This window comes from Mercurialis annua, linkage group LG1-X (assembly GCF_937616625.2).
Source record: "Mercurialis annua linkage group LG1-X, ddMerAnnu1.2, whole genome shotgun sequence".
Taxonomy (NCBI): Eukaryota; Viridiplantae; Streptophyta; class Magnoliopsida; order Malpighiales; family Euphorbiaceae; genus Mercurialis; species Mercurialis annua.
Window position 1 is genome coordinate 39,131,859 of NC_065570.1, and position 25,398 is coordinate 39,157,256.

The window sequence follows — 25,398 nt, forward strand, 5'->3', positions numbered from 1 at the left end:
ACATTTTTGTAGAACCCGGATGAACACTGTAAGTCGATCCATTGGTCTCCTCCATGATTTGCTGTCTTAAGTTGTCCGTGTCTGGTATGCACAATCGATTACCGTACCTCAACGCTCCGTTGACGATACTGAAATCTTGACACTTTCCTTGCTGGATTACATCGATCAAAATGCTTCATTTGAGGTTCTTTGACACTTTCCTTGCCATTCTTTGATTCGATCAATTAACGTTGGTCGTATAGTTAGCTGAGTCATCAGGTTTCCAAGAGATGAAACCTCGAACTTGACTCTTTGGCTAAACATCGTATGAATTTCTTTAACTAATGGTCTCTGCCACGTTGTTGCAATATTCGTGAGACTTCATGCTGATTTTCTACTTAAGGCATCTGCCACTACGTTGGCTTTACCTGGGTGGTACTATATCGTACAATCGTAGTCCTTCAATAACTCTAAACATCTCTGTTGTCTGAGGTTTAACTCTCGAGAGGACCTTTCCCTAGTACGAGAGGACCGGGAAGGACGCACCTCTGGTGTACTCAAATCTTTTTTTCGACATGAGTGTTCTATACCGAAAAAAATTTCCAACTAACCATTAAAAGAACACCCAATAATTTATTGGGTACTGTACGAAATATTTGAAATTGATCAAAGATGTACTTCAGACTCTTTTGATCGGTAAATATCTCGCACATTGCACCGTACAGATAATGCCTCCAAATCTTTAGCGAGAACCTTCCCGCTGCTAGTTCCAAATCGTGAGTCGGATAATTCACTTTTTGTTTCTTCAATGGTCGAGATGCATAGGCAATCACTCAACCATGTTGCATAAGGACACAACCTAGTCCCACTCTCGATGCATCATAGTAGACTGTGAATCCTTCCGTTCCTTCTAGTAGTGTTAGAACTGGTGCTGTTGTCTAACACTCCTTCAATTTCAGGAAACTGAGTTCACACTGATTTGTCCAATTGAATCTGGCGTTCTTTTGAATTAGCTTTGTCAATGGTGCAACGATCCTCGAGAAGTCCTGCACAAATCGTCTGTAGTATCCTACTAAACCGAGGAAACTTCAAATTTCTGTAAACGATTCAGGTCGTTTCCATTCCGAAACAGCTTCGATTTTCTTTGGGTCAAACCTTGATGCCATTTTGAGATACTATGTGACCCAATAAGGCTACTTCCGTTAACCAAAACTCGCATTTGGAAAACTTGGCATAAAGCTAATGCTCCCTCAGCGTTTAAAGTATTATCGACAAATGATGTGCGTGCTCTTCTTCTGTACGTGAGTAACTCAAAATTTCCTCGATGAACACGATCACAAACTGATTCAAAAATGGCTTGAATATTCTATTCATCAAATCCATGAAAGTCGCTGGTGCATTGGTTAGTCCGAATGACATAACCGGAAACTCATAATGACCATATCGAGTTCGAAAAGCATTATTTGATATATCATAATCTCGAATCTTCAATTGATGATATCCTGATCTCAAGTCGATCTTGGAGAAGTACTTTTCTCCTTGTAACTGATCGAACAGATCATCGATTCTAGGTAACAAATACTTGTTTTTAATCGTCACCTTGTTCGGTTGTCGATAATCGATGCAAAGTCGAAGCGATCCATCTTTCTTTTTGAAGAATAACACTGGTGCACCCCACGGGGATACACTCGGCTTGATAAAACCACAATCCAACAACTCTTCCAGTTGGTCTTTCAATTCTTTAAGCTCTGCAGGGTCCATACGATAAGGAGGTATCAATATCGGCTTCGTACCAGGAGCCAACTCGATACAGAACGCTATCTCTCGATCTGGGGGTAATCCAGGTAATTCCTTGGAAAGACATCTGGATATTCTGATACTACCGGTACATCGATTAATTCCATAGATTTCTTCTCCACATCTCGTACTATGGCTAGAAATCCCTGACATCCTTTCCTTAACATACGAGAAGCTTTGATAGCTGAAACGATGCTCATAGGAGATTATGTTTGATCACCCTGAATTGAAATTGGTTTAATTCCAGGCGTGTTGAACGTTACCGTCTTCTTCCGACAATCAACATTGGCGTAGTGTTGAGCTAGCCAATCCATTCCTAGTATAACGTAAAAAACTAACAGTTCGAGCAAAATAAAATCGACCAATAAATCTCATCCTTGAACCTTCACAGGACAAGAGTGGTAAACGATACTTACTTCCACACTCTCACCAACTGGAGTGTCTACCGATAAAGGATTTCTTAAGATGCGCCGGTTGCATTCCTAACTTAGTTGCGAAACTAAGCGAAACAAACGAATGCGTAGCACCCAGATCAAACAACATTAAAGCGTCTTGTGAAGCGATAGGGAATGTACCTTGTACAACAACATTGGAAGCCTGAGCCTCCTGATGATTCAACACAAATAATCTTGCTTGACTTCAACCAGCTTGTGAAGTCTGACAAGCTCCACGTCCTCCATCAGTTCGACATCCCCTATTACCATATCCTCTTCCACGTTTCCCAGTAAACGTACTTCCTTGCCCAGATTCCACTGGTAGGCAGGCGTCTACTGCTGATAAGTTGGCTGGGCCACACTAACAGTCGATCCTGAAGGTCATGATCTTGGACAATCTCTAGCAACGTGACCCTGTTGGCCACAGTTGAAACATGCCCCAATAGCAATGTGGCACACGCCGTAGTGCCTCTTATTACATGTCAAACAAATAGGAGCTCCGCCTCCCAATCCACTTTTAGATCTAGCATTGAACCCTGTGCTAGTTGTTCCAACTCGAGGTCCATGTCGACCTCTCTTGCGATCTTGCTGGCGCTGTGATGGCCTTGGATGAGTTCCAGCATACAGCTGTGCTGGAGCACTCTGAATAGTGCGATAGGTATCACTTCGTGCAGGCATATAACTAGAAGGATCTGGAATCCTTCCATGTTGAATCAAAGATAGCTCCATCTGCCTGGCACTGTCGATAAGCTGTACCAAAGGCTTACTCACGTCCGATGTCAAACATACAAATTCGGGCCCTAATCCTTGAACGAATCTGGCATTAGTTCTCACTGGATCCGCGGTCAAATCTGGTATGAATCTACTCAACCTTGTAAACTCAATCACGTACTCGTGTACAGATCTTCCATCACTATTCAACATCAACCACTTGTTACGATGACTCTCCATTACAACAAACGGTAGAAAGAACCCTCTATAATGGTTGAAAAATTCCGCCCAAGTCATCTGATCCATTGTCGATTGGATATTGCGCTGAAACCAATCATAGGCAGATCCTCACATTGACATTTCTGCCAGAATGATCGATTGTCTTCCGTCTACTTGCATACGTCTAGCGTTGCGTTCCAATTCTTCCAGGAAGTCTAAAGCATCCCCTGTTCCGTCAAACTTGGTTGGCTTAAGATTTATGTAAGCCAAAACGATTTCTCGATCAAAATTAGCAACATTACGAGCTTGGTGGTGTTGTAGTTTCTCTCGATGCATTGCACCTCAACTTGCTTAGCTTGCATAGCTGCAACTCCCGTAAGGAATTGATTCAAATTAAAGCCTGCAGGATCAGGCTGATGACCTTGTGGTTGCACTCGTGGTGCCTGAGCTTGTGGTTCCACCGTGAACAGAAGACTCATCTTCAGCTTCTTGTAGAAGATTCCGCGCTGCTGCGTTCTGTGCGGCTACATTCTTTGCTGCTTCAGCAGTAACTCGTGGCGCTGTAGCTTGATCTTCAATTTGTCGTTGGTCAGACATCCTGACCAAGAGAACACCGCTATATAACCATTTAAGCATCTTGTCGCAAACGTAAAGCGTATAACGTATAATTCCACGTATTCATCGTATACAATCAAACCAACACATAACATACTCACATCATAAAGGGAAAGCTGAAAGTTTTGAAAATCAAATGAATACTTGACAAGGATATGACTCAATCCCTATGTGATGTAGTAGAATCCTAGGTGTTCGATCACTTAACACATATCCGACATGAGTAATAGTAACTGGACCATGCTCTGATACCAACTTTGTCACGACCCAATCTCATGGGCCGAGACCGGAGCTAGGAAACGGGAGTGCTAGCTCCGGAACCCGTAGCAAGCCTAACGATCTATCGATAATTCCGAAATTCACTAAACGATATGCATGACAGTTATACATACGTGTCATGCCAATAACGATCAAACGATAATGCGCATATATAACTTAACAATAAATACATAAAACATCAGAGTACGAAAGTACTAAAACTTTAGTTACAACACACAACACCAGGACATCTGTCTACTACAACTCTATGATCAAAATACTTTTTCTGTACATACTTCAAAAATAGGTAGACTTCTAAAGTAAGGATAAAAGTCTGATTCTTCAAAAATACTTCTTGCCTGAAATGTAAGAAATGTGAGGAGTCAATATATGGGGATATACTGAGTGAGTTTGCATAGTTACTAATAAGCATTTAAATAAAACATGGAATCGATAATGTAAACAATACGATCAAATTAGTTAAGTAACAGATCCGAATGAAACCCTATTCTCCAATATTTATTCATATACGATCATATTCAATCCGATCGATCCAATTGGTTCCCAAAATAGTTCAACCGAGTTCAACCTCTACATCACTTAATCCCAAGTTATGGGTCCCGAGATAGTTCGACCGAGTTGAACCCACTAGATACGGGTCCAGAGATAGTTCAACCGAGTTAAACCTCGTATCCAATTCGATATTCGATATTATAGGCCCTTTTTATAACTTCTCAAATCAAAACCGGTGATCACGCAGTCCTATTACCGCGCAATAGGAAGGCACGTTCCATCGGATCTATACTGGTTTCAAATTCAAGTATGAATGAAATTTCATATAAACATTCACGATATAAACAAGTGCAATATAAATAAATAATAAAAGCATTTGCAATCTCAAAACGATATACTTTTTAAATATTTCAAAAGTAAATAGCAAACTCACAAATCGTGCTATTAACAGCAAAAGCAAAGCAATCTCTTCAATCAGTTTCCTGGAGCTCCGGGTCAAATAACTGGTTGGTTCTCCGGATCTATAACGATATTAGATAAACTCAAAATCATGAACCTATTCTAGAATTGACTCTAGACTCAAGACACGACCCATTAAAATTATAAATTGTCATGCTTCCCACGTATCAATTCTGATAAACGATTTATAATTCATTCGATTCATATCGATCGTTCGATTCGATTCTCAATCCGATCTAAACTTTTAGGTCTACTTACATAAATCAATCGATAAACCAATTAATTTTGATTACGATACGTGAATACGGAACGAACTGTCGAAAGCAAAAACGGTGGAACGATTCACTACGCGTTCACACGTCCGTCTATACGTTCGCACAGCGGACTGTGCGTTCGCCCAGAGGCTGTGTGATTGCATAGTCCTCAAAAGACTATGCGTTTGTACGGTCTCTCCAGACTGTGCGTTCGCATAATCCTGTTGTGCGTTTGCACAACACCTATGTGATCGCACAGTGTGCAGTGCGTTGGCACAGCCGCGGGCTCGCATCCCGATGCTAAATTCCGAATTCCCGAGGTGCTTCCGACCCCGAAACAGCAAACCTTCGATAACCCATCTCAAATACGATGCCAAATCACCAAAAAAAAAATTAAAACGATATAGAAACATTAATCTCGATTTAAAACGATAATCGATACAAAAGCCCCTAAACGATCAGATTGATATACCGAGAGATTTACTCAACCGAAATACAAAACGTTGAGCTTACCTTGTACTCCTCAGCAAAACGAAGAATTAGAGACGAAAAAATTGAAAATCGGATCACGAACGGCGACCCGACAGCGAGGGCAATGATGAACGTGAGCTTAGGCTAGGAAAATGAAATTTTCTTCTTTCTCTCTTGAATTCTCTGGAGAATTCTTCTTCTTATTTTAGGAAATGAGTTAGTGGACTTGGAGATAAGGCTTATGCCTTATATAGGGATGGCTATTTTGCACTTAGATCCTTATACTCTTTAAATTTGCGATTTGACCCGAAAACACATCCGCGTCCGAATTTTGAACAGTCTCTGATCGATACGAAACTTTTATCAAAAATACTATAAATTATTCTAAGAACCTTGGCGGAATAATTATTGTCGCGGAAATTATATTTTATTTTATATTAATTTTCTTAGCCTTCCTATAAATCCCGATAATTATGCGTAACGAAAATTATTCCAAATTTCCAATATTAATAAATTAAATAAGAGTGTATTTAATTTATCGGAATTCTCGACATGTGGCACGATTTAATTATATTAAATATCCGGGGTATTACAGCATCAACCAACAGATATACAACAACACAATTCTTTAAATATGCTTAATCAGCGTGTCACAACCCGATCTTCGAATCGCGACCGGCGCTAGGGAATGGGAGTGGTTGCTCCAAAATCTGTTGCAAGCATAAATCTGATCACATAATATAGCTGGTGCAATACAACAAGACCAAACTTGGCAACTAGCACCATGGCAGAAACACTAAGTCACGTAGCCTACAAAATATATATACAAAGACAATAGAGATAAAACAAAATGATGTTAACACACTTTTGTGACGGCTATGAATGTCCACTAAGACTATTGAAGTTCTAAGCTGAAGTTTATGCAATGTACATGCCAAAAACAAGACTCTCGAAATATATAGGAAGTCTTACCTATTAGACTCTACGTACCTGAAATTTTAAACAACAACTAGGACAGACTACGCTGAGTGAGTTCATAATTACTTAAGGTATTATATAAAATAACACTACATAAAAATAGAATATTTATAATCATAACATAAGTATTCGATCCGACTGAAACCCTTATCTTACAATCATACAAAACATACCAAACTCAATTCACAATCTAACACAACAAATTGATCGATCCAAATGGTATGGTCCCGAGATAATTCTACCGAGTTAAATTAAACCATGGGACATAGTCTCGGGATAGTTCTGCCGAGTTAACTCATGTCACTTCTTCAAACCCAAGGTATGAGTCCTGAGATAATTCTACCGAGTTCAACTCCCTAGGCACAGGTCCAAAGTTATTTCCACTGAGTTCAACCTTGTGCCTATTATCTAAAGTTAGTTAGAGCTGACATCTAGGACTTATCCAACACCGGTGATCACACAGTCTTATTAATGTCCAATAGGTAGCCCGTTCCCTCGGATCACTATTGGTTTTAATACTTTTATGCAAATCACGAATGATAATCATTTCGATAAAACTATGTAATATGCAATGTGTTTCGTATCGTATAATAAACAACTTTGTATAATAATACATATAAGTAAAATGTAAACTCACTATGATCGCTACACGAAGATATAAAGATAAGCTCGTCGATAGATCGATTCCTCAAATATGCATCATTGTTGGTCTGGTAGCTCCTCGGATCCTCTATTGCAACACAATGTTAGAATGTGTTTAATATCATAAACACTTATTTTAACAACAAAACCTATGTCTAAGACTAGACTGATACTATGCTTTCATTCAACATCGGGACTTGAAAACCCTAACTCGCATGTTTGTTGTTTTACTCAACAACTCAAACTCATATAGCCCTATCATACCATTTGAAATCGTTTACCTTAACCAAAAAAACAACTTATACAATCAATATCTCATTTGATAATCACATTAGTATCCTTTTGTCTAATCAGGATGCTCTCGGTTCACTTTTGAAGTCCAAACATACTCGAATGGATATTCCGGGTCAAAACTAAGGTAAAAATGTATCGATCGGCAGCTTCGTTCGCTGTGCGCCAGCACAGTCCATCTGTGCGCCTGTACTAAGAGACCATGTGCCCGCACAGCTCTACTGTTCCCGCGCGCAGCTCAGAACTCACGTTCCGTGCAATTCTGATGTGCTCCAAGGTCCCAAAACGTTTAACAAACAATGAATACTCAAAACCCAACTCAAAACAACAATCAGACATCATAATTTCATCAAAACGACTAGGTTACAGAGCTCTCGATTCAACCGCATGCAATCCACAAAAAAACAGCCTATAAAACCCTAATTTCAAAAATTAAAACTTGAGGCTTACCTTAATTTGAGACTCTTGGATGGTAGATAATCGATTTCTTGATTTAACGCAATAAGAATCTTCCAATTTTTATTAAAAACAAAGAAACCCTAAGTTATTCAAGTTGACATGTAAATGAAGAATTGATATATGGAAGTTTCATTTTATTGCAATTCATATCACTAGCTATTTATACCCTTGCAATTCATATCACTAGCTATTTATACCCTTGGATAAATTGCCCTCTTGGTTCCTCATCTTTGTCTTTTAAACAATCAACCTTTTATCTTTTCTTTTAATCAAACGACTAATTAACCGCTTTAACTCGATTATTTACGTATTATTTCTAAGCAAATAAATACTACTACTCCGATTCTTTATAAAATATATTCTGATAACCTCTTTTAATTTAATCTTAGATTATAACATCTAAACTTCTATTTCGAGACATAAGGTTCACTTTATATATTTTTCCCATATATTCCCTTTTAATATTATTATTTCTTACTTTATTGGATGTCGATATCCAATTTTCATTATTCAAATCAATAAACATAGATGTCCTACTCGATTATTATCTTGTCTTTAATATCGATAACTTCCTATCTTTGCAACTCTGGTCCCTCTTTATAGGACACGTTGCAGAATATGACACTTGAACTTACAGAGTATTACATTGTTCCCCCCCCCCCTATAACAATTTCTCCTTGAATTTTCAAATTTAATTGTACAACTTCATTGATTGAGACTGTCACCTTATTCCTCATAATTCTAACCTCATTCTTCTTATAATATACTTGTTACATCAATCAGTCGATGTAAATTCTATACAAACATCTCCATTTCGATACGATCCTTAAAATCCTTTATAATGTGACTGGGAAAGTGTAACTATCATCGTCACATGACCGAGATTCCTATATTCGTCATCATGTTGTTAAGATTGGGAGCTTACCACCGTCTCCATATGGTCGGGATTTACTCACTCTGTCATCCAACTTTTCCGATTCATTCAATAACTCCAATCGCACATCTGACACGCGTTGTTGCCGAATCTACAGCTTATATGAAACTCATGTTACATTCTATGCATAAATAGTTTATCAACTTTATCTTTGATGATCAACATTCGTACTTTTAGTTCATCTTACTTTATTAAGAACATTCGATTTTTTTGCTACTATCTGATATTGTAATCAGCCATTATGTCCATTAATATGCTTTAAAGCAATCGATTCTCCATATAATCTTACACTTATCCTCTTTCATCAATTAAATATTCAATAGTAGTAAATGGTGTACAATCATCGTGTTCAGAATCCATTCCATCTTTGTCCAGCACCTTATCGTTTTCTATTTGTTCCTTGATATGTGTTATCAGACGTTACAGCTGCTACTTCCTTAGCGTTGTATTAGATAAGCCACCATTTAGCATACCCTTGATGCTAAAAGCCACTTCATATCACACGCCTTCTTGCATCACGTATTACTTTACTTTTTTATAATAAAGTTGAGTATGACAAAATTGGTATTTTTCTTGAAATTTCCCTTTTCCTTTAATTCTCATTACTCTTATCTTTTAAAAATTATAACGAACCTCATATCGATCATATAAATTAGGAATAGTCTACTCCCTCCTTTGAGCTTTCTACTTAATATCGACTTCAATCATTGATCTTGTATACGCCGTTATACAGTCAAGATCAGAATTATGGCTATTATTAATGTAAATCTAGTACTTCCATAGAATGTACTCTTTCAACTTTATTAACCAATAACCACATAAAGTTGGATTCCTCTTTTTTGATTGTTGTATCAATCGTCTTAAATGCTATTTTCTTAAGAATATTTACATAATAAACATTCAACAGTTGTGTTATTAGATTAGTTTGTATGGGTTTGATGTTAATATTTCATATGTGAACATTTCAATGATTCAGATTGTTAATTGCCTGCAAGTTTAAATTTGGATTGGACATTTCAAAGATTCAGATGGCAATTTTGTAACATATCGTGCCACTCTATTTGAAACAAGAGTGGTCTATGCATTTGAAGTGTCCATTGTATTTTCTTGTCTTTTGGTATAATTTCTGTTGTAACCAATGGTCTATGTAGTTGAAGTGTCGATGTAACTTTGCACTTATTCTAATAAAAATGACCTTAAAATTATGAAAAATCATATTGACTTGTGAGATGGATCCTCAAACTTAATATTACAAAAGTTGTAATCTTTTGTGTTTTTGAGGATACCCAATTGAAATTACTATCTGTTACACTATCGGTTTACTATTGATTGACTATCAGTTGATTGACGGTTTACTATTTGTTGACTACCGGTTTACTATTTAGTAAAACTAGTAAAGTGTTAGTAAACGGATGGTAAATTAACTTATTTTTTAGTAAACTAATAGTAAACGATTTATGAATTAACTATACGGTTTAAAAGTAAATTAATAGTAAATTTAACTTTTAAGTAAACTGTTAGTAAACAGTTAGTAAATTGATAGTAAAATTTTTATTAGTAAACCGATATGAGATTTACTGTATTTTTATAAATAAAAATCGTTGGTAAACTGTTAGTAAACCGTTAGTAAACTTTTTGTTTGTAAACCGTTGGTAAACTGTTAGTAACCCGATAGTAAAATTACTGGTTTTTTAAAATAAAAAACCGTATTTTTCAACTCAAAAAATGTAATTTCGCAACTTTTAAAAGTCAAACCGTAAAAATCAATCCACACTGGTCAAACCGTATTTTTTAAAATATTTATACGCAGTATGGGTATTTTTGAAAAATTCTCTAAACTTTCATATAACCACTTTTTTTTCTCTTTTCTATCTCAAAATTCTCTCTTCTTTTTTTTTTTTTTTTTTTTTTGGTTTGGTTTTCAATTTGTTTTCTCCGGTTACTTTTCTGTTAGTCTTTTCAGTTTGCTTTTTTATTTACGCTTTTGTTCGTCTACTTCCGATGGATTTTATCGTCGTTTCCAGTCGTTTTTCGGTTCGTCTTTCTGTTCGCGCTAGTTTGTACGTCTCTTCCATTCGCACTACGAATTTCTCGACTCGTTTTTAGATTTGTGTAATTTTTTAAGTTTTTTATAATGATTTAAAACATTTTTTAAATATATTATTGTAAATCTATAATTTTTTATTTATAAAATTGTTCTATTATTCATATAATTATTTATTTTGTCTCTCTTATTCATAAATTTGTTTATTGCTACTAATTTTGTAAAGAACAAATTGATTTATGGTGCATTTATAGTAATGTTATAATATATTTACGTTTTAGTATATTTCTGGTGTATTTCTAGTGTTTTTTGGAATATCTATATCTTTTTTGTGTGTTTATGCCATTTTTTAATATATCTTTGGTGCATTTACAGTGTGTATATTGTATTTGCAGTATTTATGCTGTATTTGTTGTGTTTCATGGTATAAACTATAAAACACTACAAAATGCCATAAATACACTATATATATACTATATATACACTAATCTTACACTATCAAAACACCATAAAAATAATATATATACATTATTGTTACACTATAAAAAAATTAAAAAAATCAAAAAAAAAAAATCTATAAAAGAAGAATAAATTATTAAAAACTGAAAAATAAAGATGTGCAATCGGTCGGTTCAGTCGATTTTTCCGGTTCGATCGACCGAACCGAAAAACCGAAAACCGAAATTGAAAAACGAAAAAGGTATTTGTGAAATTAAAAAAAATCCGTAAAAAGTCAGAAAAAAAAAAATCAAAACTTGATAAATAAAAGTGTAAATAAGTTACCGAAACATGTATTTTAAGAACACATAGAATTATATAGAAATATAAAATTTGGTCATACTCTTGTTTGCAAAAATCTGGTAGACAGTAAATTTGACCTAAACTCGCTAATAACCAACTAAAAAAATGAAAATACTAAATATGTGAAAATCAATTTTAAAAAATGAATGAATTTCAATTTTGCTGCTTAGAGGGTGAAATTTCAGATGATAATATTGGAAGATGGAATATTTTCAAAATATATCAATTGTTAAGATATGTTTTTTCTAATAAAAATGTATTTCGATTAAATCCACAAATTTTGACTAAAATCTACCAATCCAAATGTGCCAGTGTTTTTTTTTCTCAAGGAAATTTCATGAGTTTTTCAAACCCATGCCTCTACTGGAAAACCACAAAAACGGACCAGCAGCAAGATGACCGACTTCAGTCCATACAATGAGGAATAGTGAGCGTTGCGGCTACTATCACCAACATACAAATGAAACAAAAGGTACTAATCAATTAATAATTCAGATTTATATTTGCATTAGAATGAACTCTTTCTTCCTAACAAATATCTCATCTGTAATTAAAGATTACCTTGTGTTTATTGTAATTTTCAAAAATGCTAAATCAATCATTGATATTGCATAGAAACAGACTGCTTACCCAAAATTTTGAAGCAATATTCGAGCCTTAAATCGAAAAACGCAACATTGAAGCCTTACATCTAAAAGCTTACACTTATCCACTTTAACCTTAATGGAACATACTGGGAAGAGGCCGGACGGCCATAAAAGCATCCACCATCTGAAAGCCAAAAACCATGATTTAAGCCAATAAGCTTTGATGGAATTTCATGAGAATGAAATCAAATTCATATAACTAGAAATGCATTGCCTCGAGAGTGCAAAGCAAACCACAATAACCAGAGAGCTCGCTAAAAAACTTGATACTAAAATGCTATGCAGAAAGCTTACTTCATCAGTCACAGCAGACCGAGCCAAATTATGTCTTTTAACAATTTCAGTCAAAACCTCAGCAAGGCGATTTTTCACCTCTCCTGTTAGCATGCGTCCCGCAGCATACTCCTAAATTTGAACTTCACCATTAGTAAAGAGAAACATTTGGTTCTTAAAGCTTTTTTTATGCATTTCATAAGTGTAGGAGCCATGATCCACACATAAGAAAATTTCTTTGGCTATACAAAAATCAATCTATGCACACTTTGACTCATTGTGATTACCCATTTAAAATTTTCAGATTTGGCAAACATTACTTATCCTTGTAAGAAGATTACTGGAATGATCAAGAGAATAGACACATTACCTTTTTAATGTGTTCAAGCTCATCGTCATCCTCTAGGAAAAAATTTAAATATTTGATCGATATATCTACCTGCAGAAAACAGACTACAAATTTAACCTATGATGTTCCATTTTTATAGAAAGATTGAACACAAATAATAACTTAGAGCAAATCTCTAACACCTCTCTACTCCAAACGAATTAAAAGAAAAAAATGACCAAAAATTCCCTCCCCTTTCCCTTCCTTCCCCTCTTCCTTTTCATTTTATTCATTTCATAACATTACATTAGCATATAACCTATGCAAACAACAAAAAGATGACTTCCCAGAAGATTATTTGGCAGTGTGTCCTATATAAAGCTTGCATGACCATTAAAATGTAAATTTAATCTTCTTCATACCTCGATATTCGCTCCAAATTGTCTTTGTTTCTCTAAAGAATCTTGCCCGCCAGAGAATGCATACTTGTTTATCTATAGCCGTCAATAAAAAAACACCATAAGTATGCACAGGAACCCTTAAGCAAAGCCCAATAAAGCATGTGCTTCATTGTAATGAACTATTAACCACATTAAAGCATCACTAAATACCATCAAAAAAAAATTATTACTAGCAAGTTCATGAAAATTCATTCAACAGTATGAAGATATGACACTCATCTCAATGAAGTATTACAACCAGCGGAGGATTGAAGATTCGATTAGTTCAACTATCTGGTTCTACCTTATAACAGAATTAAGCCCCCCTCTTTTTTTTTGTTACCCAGTCAAAAAAAGTGCAGTGCATAAGATACGCTATAAATAGATTTGACCAGGCAAGAGCGGCAGCTTAACTAACAGGTACAACGAATAACACTTAAAAAAGAAAAATTAAGCATGAAATGCACTTATTAGGGATCAGTGCAGCAGCAGACAACAGTAATACTTTTTCTATGCGCCACAGGTTTATAATTGCTAACTTAAAAGCTATTCAACAAGGATTGAAAGCTGGCTGGACAGAAGGTAGCTACTAACATATTTCATACAAGATTATGCTAGACGTCCAAAAAGAAGAAAAAGAGAAACATGCTTTAGATTCAACCACCCAAAAATAGAATAAGCCATAACCTATCCCTACCCAATAAATATAATATTATCATAGGTTTTGGTTAACTTGAAGTCATATCTGAATGGGGCAGCAACAATGTGATGGCACAATGAGAAATGAGGAATGAATATCATTTTACCATAAGTAGCTCTAAAGATTTTTATTTATTTGACAAAATATTAAATTAGAACCCACTACTCTTTCGCCGTCTGATTTTATAGCGGTGGTTTATGGAATATTGGAAATAGATATGCCAGAAAATTTTAGCCACTTCCTTATTCTTAAATGTCGGTGTAATGAGATTGGACAAGGGATACTTAAATACCTCCCAATTCTCCTTGTCCAGCTAGTTACTTTTATTATCTTTCCTACAGAAAAAGCTGGGAAATATATTATTCTCTTCTACTGTAGTACATCAGCAAGATTTTAGTGCATTTGTAGAAGCATGTTGTTCGTTAGTCTCCTTACAAGGATTATACCTTGTTCTTGATTTCCTTTGCTGAATCAGTCACATATACAGCTGAATTTGCATCACTTGCTGACATTTTCTTGGTCTCCCCCTGCAAATGTATCCATATTAAGGAAACCAATGATTTACAATTTAGATGTATGTATAGCTATGTGATCAAGTACAAATGCCAATTGTTTAGAAACTGGTGTACTAATGATGGAAACGAAAACCTCAATAACTGTTCCACAGCTTAAAGTTAATGTCAAACATTTTCAGATCACGCATCATAACAGAACATTGAGGCCATAAATACATAAACTTTCATTTTTCTCAAGTGATGATTACAGCTTAGACTCGACTTAATTTGCATCTCAAAAAAGTCCCTCGAGTTTATTTGAAAGGACAAATATTTAAGTGCTATGCAATATACAACTTCTTTAACTCTTCATAGGCAGCACATATTCTTATCATTTCTAACACTAATAACAATTATTTTCAAGTCATAGACTGCTACAAGTACCAATTGGCATCTTATTTTTTATTACTCCTAAGACTAAATTAAAAAGAAGTTAGAATAAATTAGAAAACCCTTTCTAATTCAATTCTAGTTATGATGTTCTTTCCATGTTATCATGTTATGGTCCATCAAAAGGACTTGGTATCTCGACTATAGCGTCACATGAGAAGCCAAAAGTTTAGTAAGATTAAGAACGTTCTCCAGATAGCTTTATCCATTACCTAATGGAGAGAAACAATTAGACTGGGTATAATTCCAGTTTGACTAAAGTTCTGATGAGTTCTAGCAATTTTATTACAAATATTGCCAAAACAAATAATGTAACCATTTGAATAGATAGTAATACTCTAGGTCAGAAGTATTTCTATGAATATATATATTTAATAACCTGTAGTGCAGGGAAGAATAATGATTCAATCAATGCAGGCTTGTGATATCCTATCCGAGGAGCAACATCTCGAGTCATTCTGAAATATGGATCCTAAAAGTGAGGAAATAAAAACAAAAATTAGATCAGAAACAAAATTGAAGAAAATCAGTCAATAAAAATGAATTAAATTAGGAACAGAGTTTGCCTTATCTCTCTAACTTTAGGAGCAAAAGAAGGGCCATAATTCAATCAAATAGAAACAGGCAAACTAATCCATCCCTTGATTTAAAACCAAATAAAATGTAAAATAAAAACAGAACTGATACGGAAATGGAGGCAGTTTAGGACAAACACATATATTTGAAAAAATCAACTAATTAAGAAAATAAGTTAATTTATAGAAAAATATCAGACTTATCCGTATTTGATAATAAAAACTTTATGCCTTTTGGTATCTTTAGTTTTCTATTTAATGTATGCTATTATAATTAATATAAGACAATTCATCATTCATTTAATAAATGACTACCTATGATTTGGAAAAACAAAATTGAAAATACTGCATAAATCTGGGATAAAGGAAGTACATGATTTGGAGAAAACCAGACAGTCATTGCCTATTTCTCTTGTGATAATCAAACTCAATGTCCTACAATGCCTTAAATATTTTCATCGGCAAGATGAGTAGAAAAAGGCATCCGCAAGTAGAAGTCTCCTAATTCTAAGCATCAAATTTCTACAAAATGTGCAATGCCACCTTATCTACCTACATAAACCATTGTTCCATGCTTCGTTCAGATATTAATTACATTAACCTTATACACATAGTATTTGTAACCTCGTATTCTTACTGTAGCCCACTTCATAGGTTAACTTAACAACGAAATTTGGACAGTGCATGTTTCACAAGTGCTTTGACACTTTCGGTTTCTCAATTTTAAGCTATAGATATTTTAATTAAAGAATTCAGAAATTAAAGTTGCACTTTCAAAGAATGAATGTTTAAACTGAAAGTGACACCTAATTCATATAGTAATACTAGTAACACCTTTCTTTATGAATCACTTTTTCATTTTACCTAAAGGGCAACTTCTAACCTAAAATCACTAACAATACATCCAGAGGAATGCCACAAAACCAATCACAAATTCTTAAGGACTTATTGTTTATAACCAAAAGCATTAGAACAATGTTAATCATTTGTATCCACATCTACCAGGCCATTAAACAGAAGTCAAAATCAGTAATTGCATACAATATACTCCCTCCGTCCCCTCCGTCCCAATAGAGTTGTCCACTTTGTTATTATCACACAGTTTAAGAAAACACAATTTTATAATGTTTTCTCTACTTTACTTATTATAACCTTATTTAATGTAGGGTCCACTAACAATTTACTCATAGATGTCAATAAATACTAGTCCATTAGTGGATTTTAAATAGGGGTAGTATAGGAAGATTAAGTTTAAAAATTGTTACTCTTTAGAAGTAAACAAGAGTTTAGGGACAAAAAAATATTCTCCCACTGGCAACTTTATTAGGACGGAGGGAGTAATTTAGTAATTTCTTTAAACTTTTATTTATTAAGTTCTAGAGGTATAGATTTATTTTTTAGAATACCAAAGATTAAAAATAAAAATTAAGGTGTGGATTCTAACCAAGTTAACACAAAGTAAAAAGAACTGAAAAAGAACAATAAGGACATGATTAAAAAAATCAAATAAGTGATGGTAGTTTTATTGGTGATAGAGAAGTTGGTAACAGAGGTGGCGACATAAGAAAATTAAATTGATAATGATGGTGTTATCAGTTATTAAATATCAAAACCAAAGTACCAGATACATTAAGAATGAGCACTGGATGCATAGGAGTTTCAACTTTATCAATGTTACTTTATTCAGAGCATAATCATACCAAATAGAAACTTTCAGGATGGAGAGGGCTTTTACCTGGTCAATTGCACACGGTACTAAGCAACGAAGGTCATCTTTCCCAGAGAATAAGTGTGGAAACGAACTAGGAAAAGATGGAACGGCCTGCAACAACAAAAAGTGAAGCATACAGATCCTTCAATATAAGTACTCTAATACCAACAATCCCAGCGACCCCAATAGAGATTAAGAATGACAGTGATTCCTACTAAGTCTACTATGTTTTCTGTTTTCAATATAACCAATGATAGTGGCTCCGTACAAAGAGATATTACAAAATTCTATATGCAGCCATCTTATTTTCTTTTCTTCTTGTAATATGAAAATAGAAAACTTCATTTCAGTGGCAGATATTAGGCCTAATCAGGATTTTGGGTGGTAAAATTGTCGGTTTAGAATCTTATTTGCTTGAGATATGACTTGTCAGCTACTGAAAAAGAATTAAATTCTATCAAGTAACATCTTCAAAGCATTGAAAAATTATGTAAAGCAACTCTATAAAACGCTTGACATTAAAAGACGAGCAAATGAAGTGATTGTGATCATCATGAAAAGAATCTAATTTTAAGGAATACAAGCAAAAAAAAAAAACATCTTAATTCGGTGACAGAAACTTTCACATCTTAGTAGATGTAGGCAGTTGAGATAAATAAAAGAAACATAAAACTAACCTGTACGGCTGGGAAGCTAACTTTTCCAATATGATCTTCGCCGGTGAAACCAAATATACCGACAACCTGAGAATTGCAGCATAATTGAAGAGTAATGGAACAAACTACGGGTTGTTGATCAAAAGAAACAAAGTGTAATTGTATAGTGGATGTGAAGTGACCTTATTATATGTAACACACTTCTGAACCTTCACCATGTTCTCGTAAAATGAACTGTGCAATTGAAAAAGTGAGAGGTTTGAAAATATAGGAAAAGAAATCGCGGTGATAGATAAAATGAGTGATTACCCGGCAACATAGTTAAAATCTTGGAAAATGAAAGTTCGAGTAACATCAAAACCACAAGCAATAATATCTCTAGCATTTTCTCTGGCTAATCGTTTGCTCTCCTCAATGGAAAGGTTTTTCCACATGCTCTTCTCATCATCGGTTAGCTGGATTACAAGCGGAACTCTAAAAGCCTCCTGCAAATACCTGAGACACAATTAAAAGGATTATAATCAAACTCTTAATGATAGTAGAAGATATTGAAATTGTTGTTGTGACTTACTTAGTAAACATAAAGGGAATGAGATGACCTAAATGCAGTGATTCGGAGGAAGGACCGCGGCCAGTGTAGAGGTAGAATTTGTGTCCTCTCTCGAAAGCGTCAAGGATTTCGTTGAAATCGCGGTGGGCGAAGAAGACGCCGCGGCGGAGGAAGACATGAGGAGGACGGCCGGTTAGGGTATGGACGCGGTCGATTAGGGTTTGGTCGAGTCTTTGGCAGCCGAATTTGTCGATTAGTTTGTCGTAATCGATTTTGGTTCCGTCTTTTGCGGAAACTTCCCATGGATTGACTATTTGGTCACCTTCTTCTTCTTCAACACTCTTATCTACCGTCTTCTCTACCATTGCTTCCTTCGATTCCTTCACAGGAGCAGGAGCAGGAGCAGGCTTTTCTACTCTACTCTTTCACTGTTGAGGTTAAATCAAAACCTGACTATACGGCGTCGTTTTTGACTAAACCGGAAATAAGGAAAACAAAAAAAAAACCCTAATTAAAATTAACGTCTCTCTACACAAAGTGCCTCTCTATTTCACCGTCTCTAGACAAAGTGCCTCTGCTTGTAGTTTTTGATTTTTGTAAGTTTTGTTTTGATTTGATTATATAAAACCATCAATCTAACTAAGCTTCAACTGAATGCAAATTTGGTTAAGTTTTCATGATTACTGTTTGCTATTTTTTAGGTGATGAGGGTGAAGAAGCAGAAGCGGCATCGTAGGGCAGTGAGATTTTACACGACATGTCATGGCTTTAGACAGCCCTTTAAGATTCTGTGTGATGGTACGTTTGTTCATCATCTTATCGCTAATCAAATTGCACCTGCTGATACTGCTCTCGCTAATATACTTGGCGCTCCTGTCAAGCTTTTCACAACCAGGTTCGTATGATTTTTTATTATTATTATTAGTTATTTTTATCAATTCAAACTGTTTGAATATATGCCCTTTTAGGTGTGTTCATGCCGAGCTCAAAAGACTCGGTAAGTCATATTTAGACTCTTTTCAGGCTGCTCGTCAACTCTTCACTGCAAGGTACAAACTCGACTTTTCATTCTCTTCTCTTTTTGCTTCATTCCTTGTATGTCTGTCAACTTTAACTGTTCAAATTTGTTATGCTTGCTGTTACTGATTTCTTTAGTAATTTCTAATTTCAGATGTGATCATGACAAGGTAAAGAGTGCTGAAGCTTGCATTTCACAAGTTATTGGGGAACAGAATCCCGAGCACTTTTTTCTCGCTACCCAGGATTTTGGAATGCGGAAGAAGTTCCGTGAGGTTACTGTTCACTGCCATTTTTGGATAAACAAAAAGAAAGCTTTGATTTTATTATATCTTTTCTGCTTCATTCATCTTGTCTTTCAATTGCAGCACAAAGTATATGTATAGTGATGATTCTATGTTCATTGCTGGCCAGATAAATGCTTATATGTCTTATTTGTCTTTTCGATTCCGTAGACTATCTATTGCACAGCTAATTTTCAGAATCTTTTTAACTCGTTAGTTCACCAGACTAAAAGTAGTTACCTTGTCATGCTTTAACAATTTATTCCATAGGTTTCATAGAAGTACATTTTAGAAGGTTAATCAACAACACTCCTCTAATGAACTTGTGATTACTTAACATGCCTATATCAAATAATAACCACTCTGCTTTTATAATTTTTCCTTTTCTTGAGCTACGACATATAGAAGGATGATAGGTGTTAAACAAAGTAGTGGGTAAACATATTATGTAGATGGACTATGTGAATATATTTAAATTGATTTTAGTTCATCCGTTAATAGTTCCTAAAAATTTAGCTGCTGCACAGGTACCAGCTGTCCCTCTTATATATGGTCTGCGAAATTCCCTGCACCTTGAGCCACCATCTTCAGTTCAACATGAGTTTGTTAAAGCTTCTGAAGAAGAGCGCTTGCATGCAACTGAATTAGAAAAGAAAATGTTAAAAAACACTAAGACCATATTGGCAAATGAAGAAGCTGGACATTCTTGTAAGGAAAATGAAGGCTTGGGAGATCAAAATTTGGAAATGCGTTCTGTTAAGAAGAAGCGCAATGCACAGAACATGAATGTCAAGGATAGGCCTCAATTTAAAAGAAAAAGAGCTAAGGTACTGTTTCTTTCTGGCTTTCCAACATTTTTTATCTTGACATCTGCAGCTAAGCTGATAGTTTCGCAAGATCATGTTTGTGCTCTTGTGAGCTGTGACATTTGGAACAATGTGCAACTGAAGGACAACTAGTTGAGAGAGATCCTAATTATTTAACTTATGGTAGACTAGGTTTCACATGAACAAAAACTGCGAAACATTTTAATAAAATGTACAAAGCAAAAACGTGTAAATAAGAAAAATATAGGGGTATATTTATAAATATTAAAAAAAAATTAATTTTTTTTATAGATAAATCTATATTCTTATAATTGAATTGCTATACATTTATGATAACTCATGAAATAAATAATTCCAATATACTCAAAATCAACTATATATGAAACAAGTGTCTTTCAATTCCATTACATTATTGAAGTTGAAATTTTAAAAGTTTCACATATCATTATTAGTAATGACTTGGATAACTTTTTTATGCGCAACTTCTTAAATCACCTTTAGCAATATATTAGCAATAAAATGCTTGCCATTCACTTGACATGAGCAGTCTCACACATTTCACAAACATTTGACTAGATTCGGTACAACTATTATATTAATCAAAGTTTATTTAGGGTTACTCCATCAATCGGTCATTATGCTAAACACATTTTTCCCACCAACTGCTTCTAATAAGTTCTAGTTATCTTTCTATATTTTTCTTTTCTTATTGAAGTAGTATGGCTCTTCATTTATTGTGACTCGGAGGTATAACTATAAACCCCCAATGCTTGATTAGTAGAAAATTAATAGAAACTCGCATAATAGAGATTTATTTTAGCAAAACTGAGTGGCAAACCCAGTATATGGCATTTTATCAATTTCAGCTCTTAATTATATTTAATTTGCATTTCGAAAGCTCTATTGAGAGGAGAATTATCAATTCTATTTTTTATAAAAGCATATCTAACACTTTGTAGAATCATAAGTAGAAGTATTAGGCAATGAGACTAGCATTTGTTGAAAAATTAGAAGATCTATTTGTTTGTTGCTCTAATTCCTATCCACCTATTTTTAGTAAATAAGCTTTTATTCTAGTGTAAGTTACTTGCTTCTCTTCACCACAAAAATTATAAATCCACTTACAATTTTCTCATGCTTCACCTATTATTTTAAGCCGTCCAGCATATTTTCATAATGGATCATGCCTTCACATGCCTCTTTAGTTGATACTAGATGTCGCCTCGAGATAAAACTCGAGTAATTCGAGGTCAAGTTTTTTTTTTCGAGTTGATCTCGAGCAACTCGCGAGTTACCCAACTCGTTTACAACCCTAGATAGGAAGTGACAATGACTGTCTAAAATTACAGAATGCATATATATTTTTGCAAAATAGTGGTCCACTTCATCAACCATTGTGTATGTTTTGGTTCCTTCATGAAGTTTACTGTAATTGTTTTATACTATATTATACTTGGATGACAGTAAGTGGATCATGTCAACTACTTTGACATATTAGGTTCCAAGAGTTTTTTTGCTGGTCAATTCATATTTGATTTTTCTGGATTAATATGAACAAAATTGTAGATGGTGGATTCCTATTCTTATATTTGCTAACTACTTTTAAGAGGTTTTTGTTTTTGATATAGCTATTATCATTGTCATGACTCATGAACTTCTCAGGGGCCAAATCCACTTTCATGCAAAAAGAGAAAGGAGGATAGAAACTCAAAGCCTTCATCAGAGAAGGTACGTGTAATTTTGTTTTTGCATGGTTTACTTCTTGTTTGATTTGTGTGTCGAGTGAGAATGTGCATTGCTCAACTTGAAAGATTTCAGGATTAACATTTTAATATGATGTTAATTGCAAAATGCTAAGTTATGTAGTCTTTGCTACTTTGCATTTCTTACATATGTGGTTTATGAGTTTAAATGTTTTCGGTGCATTGCCTGTCATTCAGAGAAATGAGTGACCTTGGGTGTCATATTATGAATTGAAATCACTATGTTTTGACTTCAGTTCATGGGTTTGGTTAGTGTCTTAATCCGCTTATACATGACTGATTTTATGTAGAAGTTCTTGAAAGGAGGCAAGTAATCTGATATTTATGTATGTACCAAGTGGAGCATTAGTTCGTCAAATTTACTTGTATTGTATATAATTTGTATATTTTCCAAGTAGAGCTCTGAAATTTATAGGAGAATGCCTACTTAGCTCACGTTCATATGGTTGTGGTGTTTCAGAGGTATTAATAGAGGCCTTATAAATTGGCTTTGGAAGTGGGATGAAAATTTCACTAGGTCGGTTCCATTTTAGTTGTCATATTTCTTTTTACACATAGTTTAAGAAATACAATGAATAAGTAGTTTATCTACGTTATACCTTATTATTACATTAAAAAAACCAGTGTTTGCAAAAAAATGAAATCAAGATAAAGATATTAGATAAATACATAGTATAAAATTGAAACATTGAACAGTGTTTTGGTTGCAATTTACTAAAACAACTCAAACTTTTAAAGTAATTTCACAATAACTATTATAAAAAAAAAATAGTTTAAGTGTCGTCAGTTCCTCTAAGTTCCCTTACAAATGCTCAACACTGTCTTACTTAATTACAAAAATTTCAACCACATATGGATAAAGAAGGCCAACTTTTCTTATTTAATTACAAGCAAACCAACACAGAAAATTACAAAATAGGCCCTCTTTTATTTTGTTGTTTCCAATATGTGAACTAGTTTAAGTAATCCCCCTTTTAACAACTTTTCTATTTTATGTGAATTGATTTTCAAAATAGTCCCTCTTAAACAACACCTACAATAAAATAATATCTCAAAAACATTACATAAAATAAAATTTACTATTAAAAATCATAATAAATTAATTTTAAAAAGTAACAATTTTATAAATTTTTAAGATTTTAATCATTGAATTTAGATGAAAAAAATTGATGTTTCTTGGTCGTTTGTTAATCGTTGATTCATATTTGTTAACCTAAATCTATAAGATATCTAAACTTCAAAGTTCAATAATGTATAATTTACAGAACTATTACTAATAGAATTATTCATCGACTCATATTCAATTATTTTACTACTTAATCATAAAACTTTTAAAAAATTATTTTTATCTTATTAATTTAATTTATTTAATTTTAAATCAGTACTTGGTTATAGTACTTAAATAATATAATTTTCCACTTTATTCTTTTAATATATATTTTGTTTTTATACCATTATATCAGTTTTAATATTCAAATAAAATATAAATCGTGCATACAACTAATTTTAAATAAATGACCACAATTTTTCTATACAGTTAATATATACATAATTTAAAATGTTGAATATAATTTTACATTTTAATTTTACTTTAGTCAATTCTGAAGCGAAGCGAGGGTTAATAATGAGAGTCAATTTATTAAACTTTTACTCTTTGTTTGTTACAATTTTTTTTGCAGACTTTATTTCATTTACAAATGAATTTATTTAGTAATTCATTTGATATAAACACAATTAATTCTAAAAAAAAATTAAATGGAATTATTAAGTGAATTTTTAAATAAACCAATTACAATAAATTATTTTGAACCAAATGCACAATTTAAGTGCATTGGAACTCAAAACTTATAGTGAATAAATTATCACATTTTAATAAAATAATAGTTACTTCTAAGTTGCTATTGAACAAAAAACAAAAAGAAAGAGTGGTTGTGCAATTATATTATAAATAGAAACGTGACCATTAGAATGGGACATCCCAAAAGGATAAGTATGATAATTTAAACGGTAGAGGAAGTACTAAAAATAGTAAGATGATACATTTTTGAAGTATCGTTATTTCTGAAGTTATGATTGTTAGATTTCACATGAAGATGTTATCTATACTCAGAGAGTTAGAATTACTATTTTAATCAATATTGAAGGAGCATTACAATGGATATTTTGTTAACTTAGCTGAGGTTAGAGATATTAATAAAATCCAACATTTCACAACAGTTCCGTTTTGAAGTTTTTATTTTAACTCTTTGGTCAGCTCCTAGCAACAGCAACAACTAATCCAAATGAGGGGGACATTTTCTGGAGCTGAAATAGTACTAATCATAACTAACATGCGGGGGTTGCGATGCAGGAAAGTAATGGCGATGACAATTCTTTGAGAAGTAGAGCCAAGCAAAGGAAGAGAACGCGCAAAACACAGAAGCTTGCAGATGTTGTCAACGCATAGTTTGTGCAAATTGGTGAACTTTTTAGCTCGACTTACAATTAAATTAATTAAATTGATGCAATATCTGACTTAAATGTTGCTGCTTTTCTGTGGGATTGAATGTTTACAAATTAAATGAGAATGGTCCTTTGCTTAAAAATATATGTTGCTAAATTCAAGAAGTCAATTGGAAGTAGTGTTGCTAAATTCTGTGCATGCGTTAATGACATTCTCTCTCTATTATCCACCACAACTCTTTATATTCCACTTTGAAAGGTTTGTTTTACATGTTAAGGTTTGAAATTTCTCATGTTATACTTCTTATTTTCCTTGTTCATACATGATTATAAAGTTGATCTTGTTCCTTCAAGTTTCCTTCCTTGCCTAAGGCAATTAGGA

General features: G+C 33.9%; 2 protein-coding genes across 5 annotated transcripts; one reads left to right on the plus strand and one right to left on the minus strand.

The window, feature by feature from the left end:
* Positions 1–12,025: 12,025 nt before the first annotated feature.
* Positions 12,026–19,139, minus strand: LOC126654681 (tryptophan--tRNA ligase, cytoplasmic). 3 transcript variants are annotated; one of them, XR_007632673.2, is made up of 12 exons: positions 18,705–19,139; positions 18,443–18,628; positions 18,316–18,367; positions 18,155–18,220; positions 17,502–17,588; positions 15,571–15,663; positions 14,694–14,774; positions 13,530–13,601; positions 13,150–13,218; positions 12,801–12,911; positions 12,490–12,630; positions 12,026–12,299 (listed from the first exon to the last, which is right to left on the minus strand). XR_007632673.2 is itself a non-coding variant. In XM_050348620.2 (11 exons), exons 1-11 carry the CDS (start codon positions 19,046–19,048, stop codon positions 12,580–12,582), a joined length of 1,212 nt encoding a protein of 403 aa, XP_050204577.1. In that variant the 5' UTR covers positions 19,049–19,139; the 3' UTR covers positions 12,321–12,579. The 3 variants fall into 3 exon arrangements, 1 of the variants encoding a protein (XP_050204577.1); XR_007632672.2 differs by having other exon boundaries at positions 12,026–12,302; XM_050348620.2 differs by lacking the exon at positions 12,026–12,299 and having other exon boundaries at positions 12,321–12,630.
* Positions 19,140–19,180: 41 nt separating this feature from the next.
* LOC126654693 (uncharacterized) lies at positions 19,181–25,206 on the plus strand. Of its 2 annotated transcripts, none has more exons than XM_050348648.2 (7): positions 19,181–19,279; positions 19,385–19,578; positions 19,652–19,732; positions 19,855–19,975; positions 20,512–20,811; positions 22,474–22,539; positions 24,829–24,925. In XM_050348648.2, exons 2-7 carry the CDS (start codon positions 19,388–19,390, stop codon positions 24,880–24,882), a joined length of 813 nt encoding a protein of 270 aa, XP_050204605.1. In that variant the 5' UTR covers positions 19,181–19,279; positions 19,385–19,387; the 3' UTR covers positions 24,883–24,925. The 2 variants fall into 2 exon arrangements, with proteins under 2 accessions (XP_050204605.1, XP_050204598.1); XM_050348641.2 differs by having other exon boundaries at positions 19,183–19,279; positions 24,925–25,206.
* The last annotated feature ends 192 nt before the right edge of the window (positions 25,207–25,398 follow it).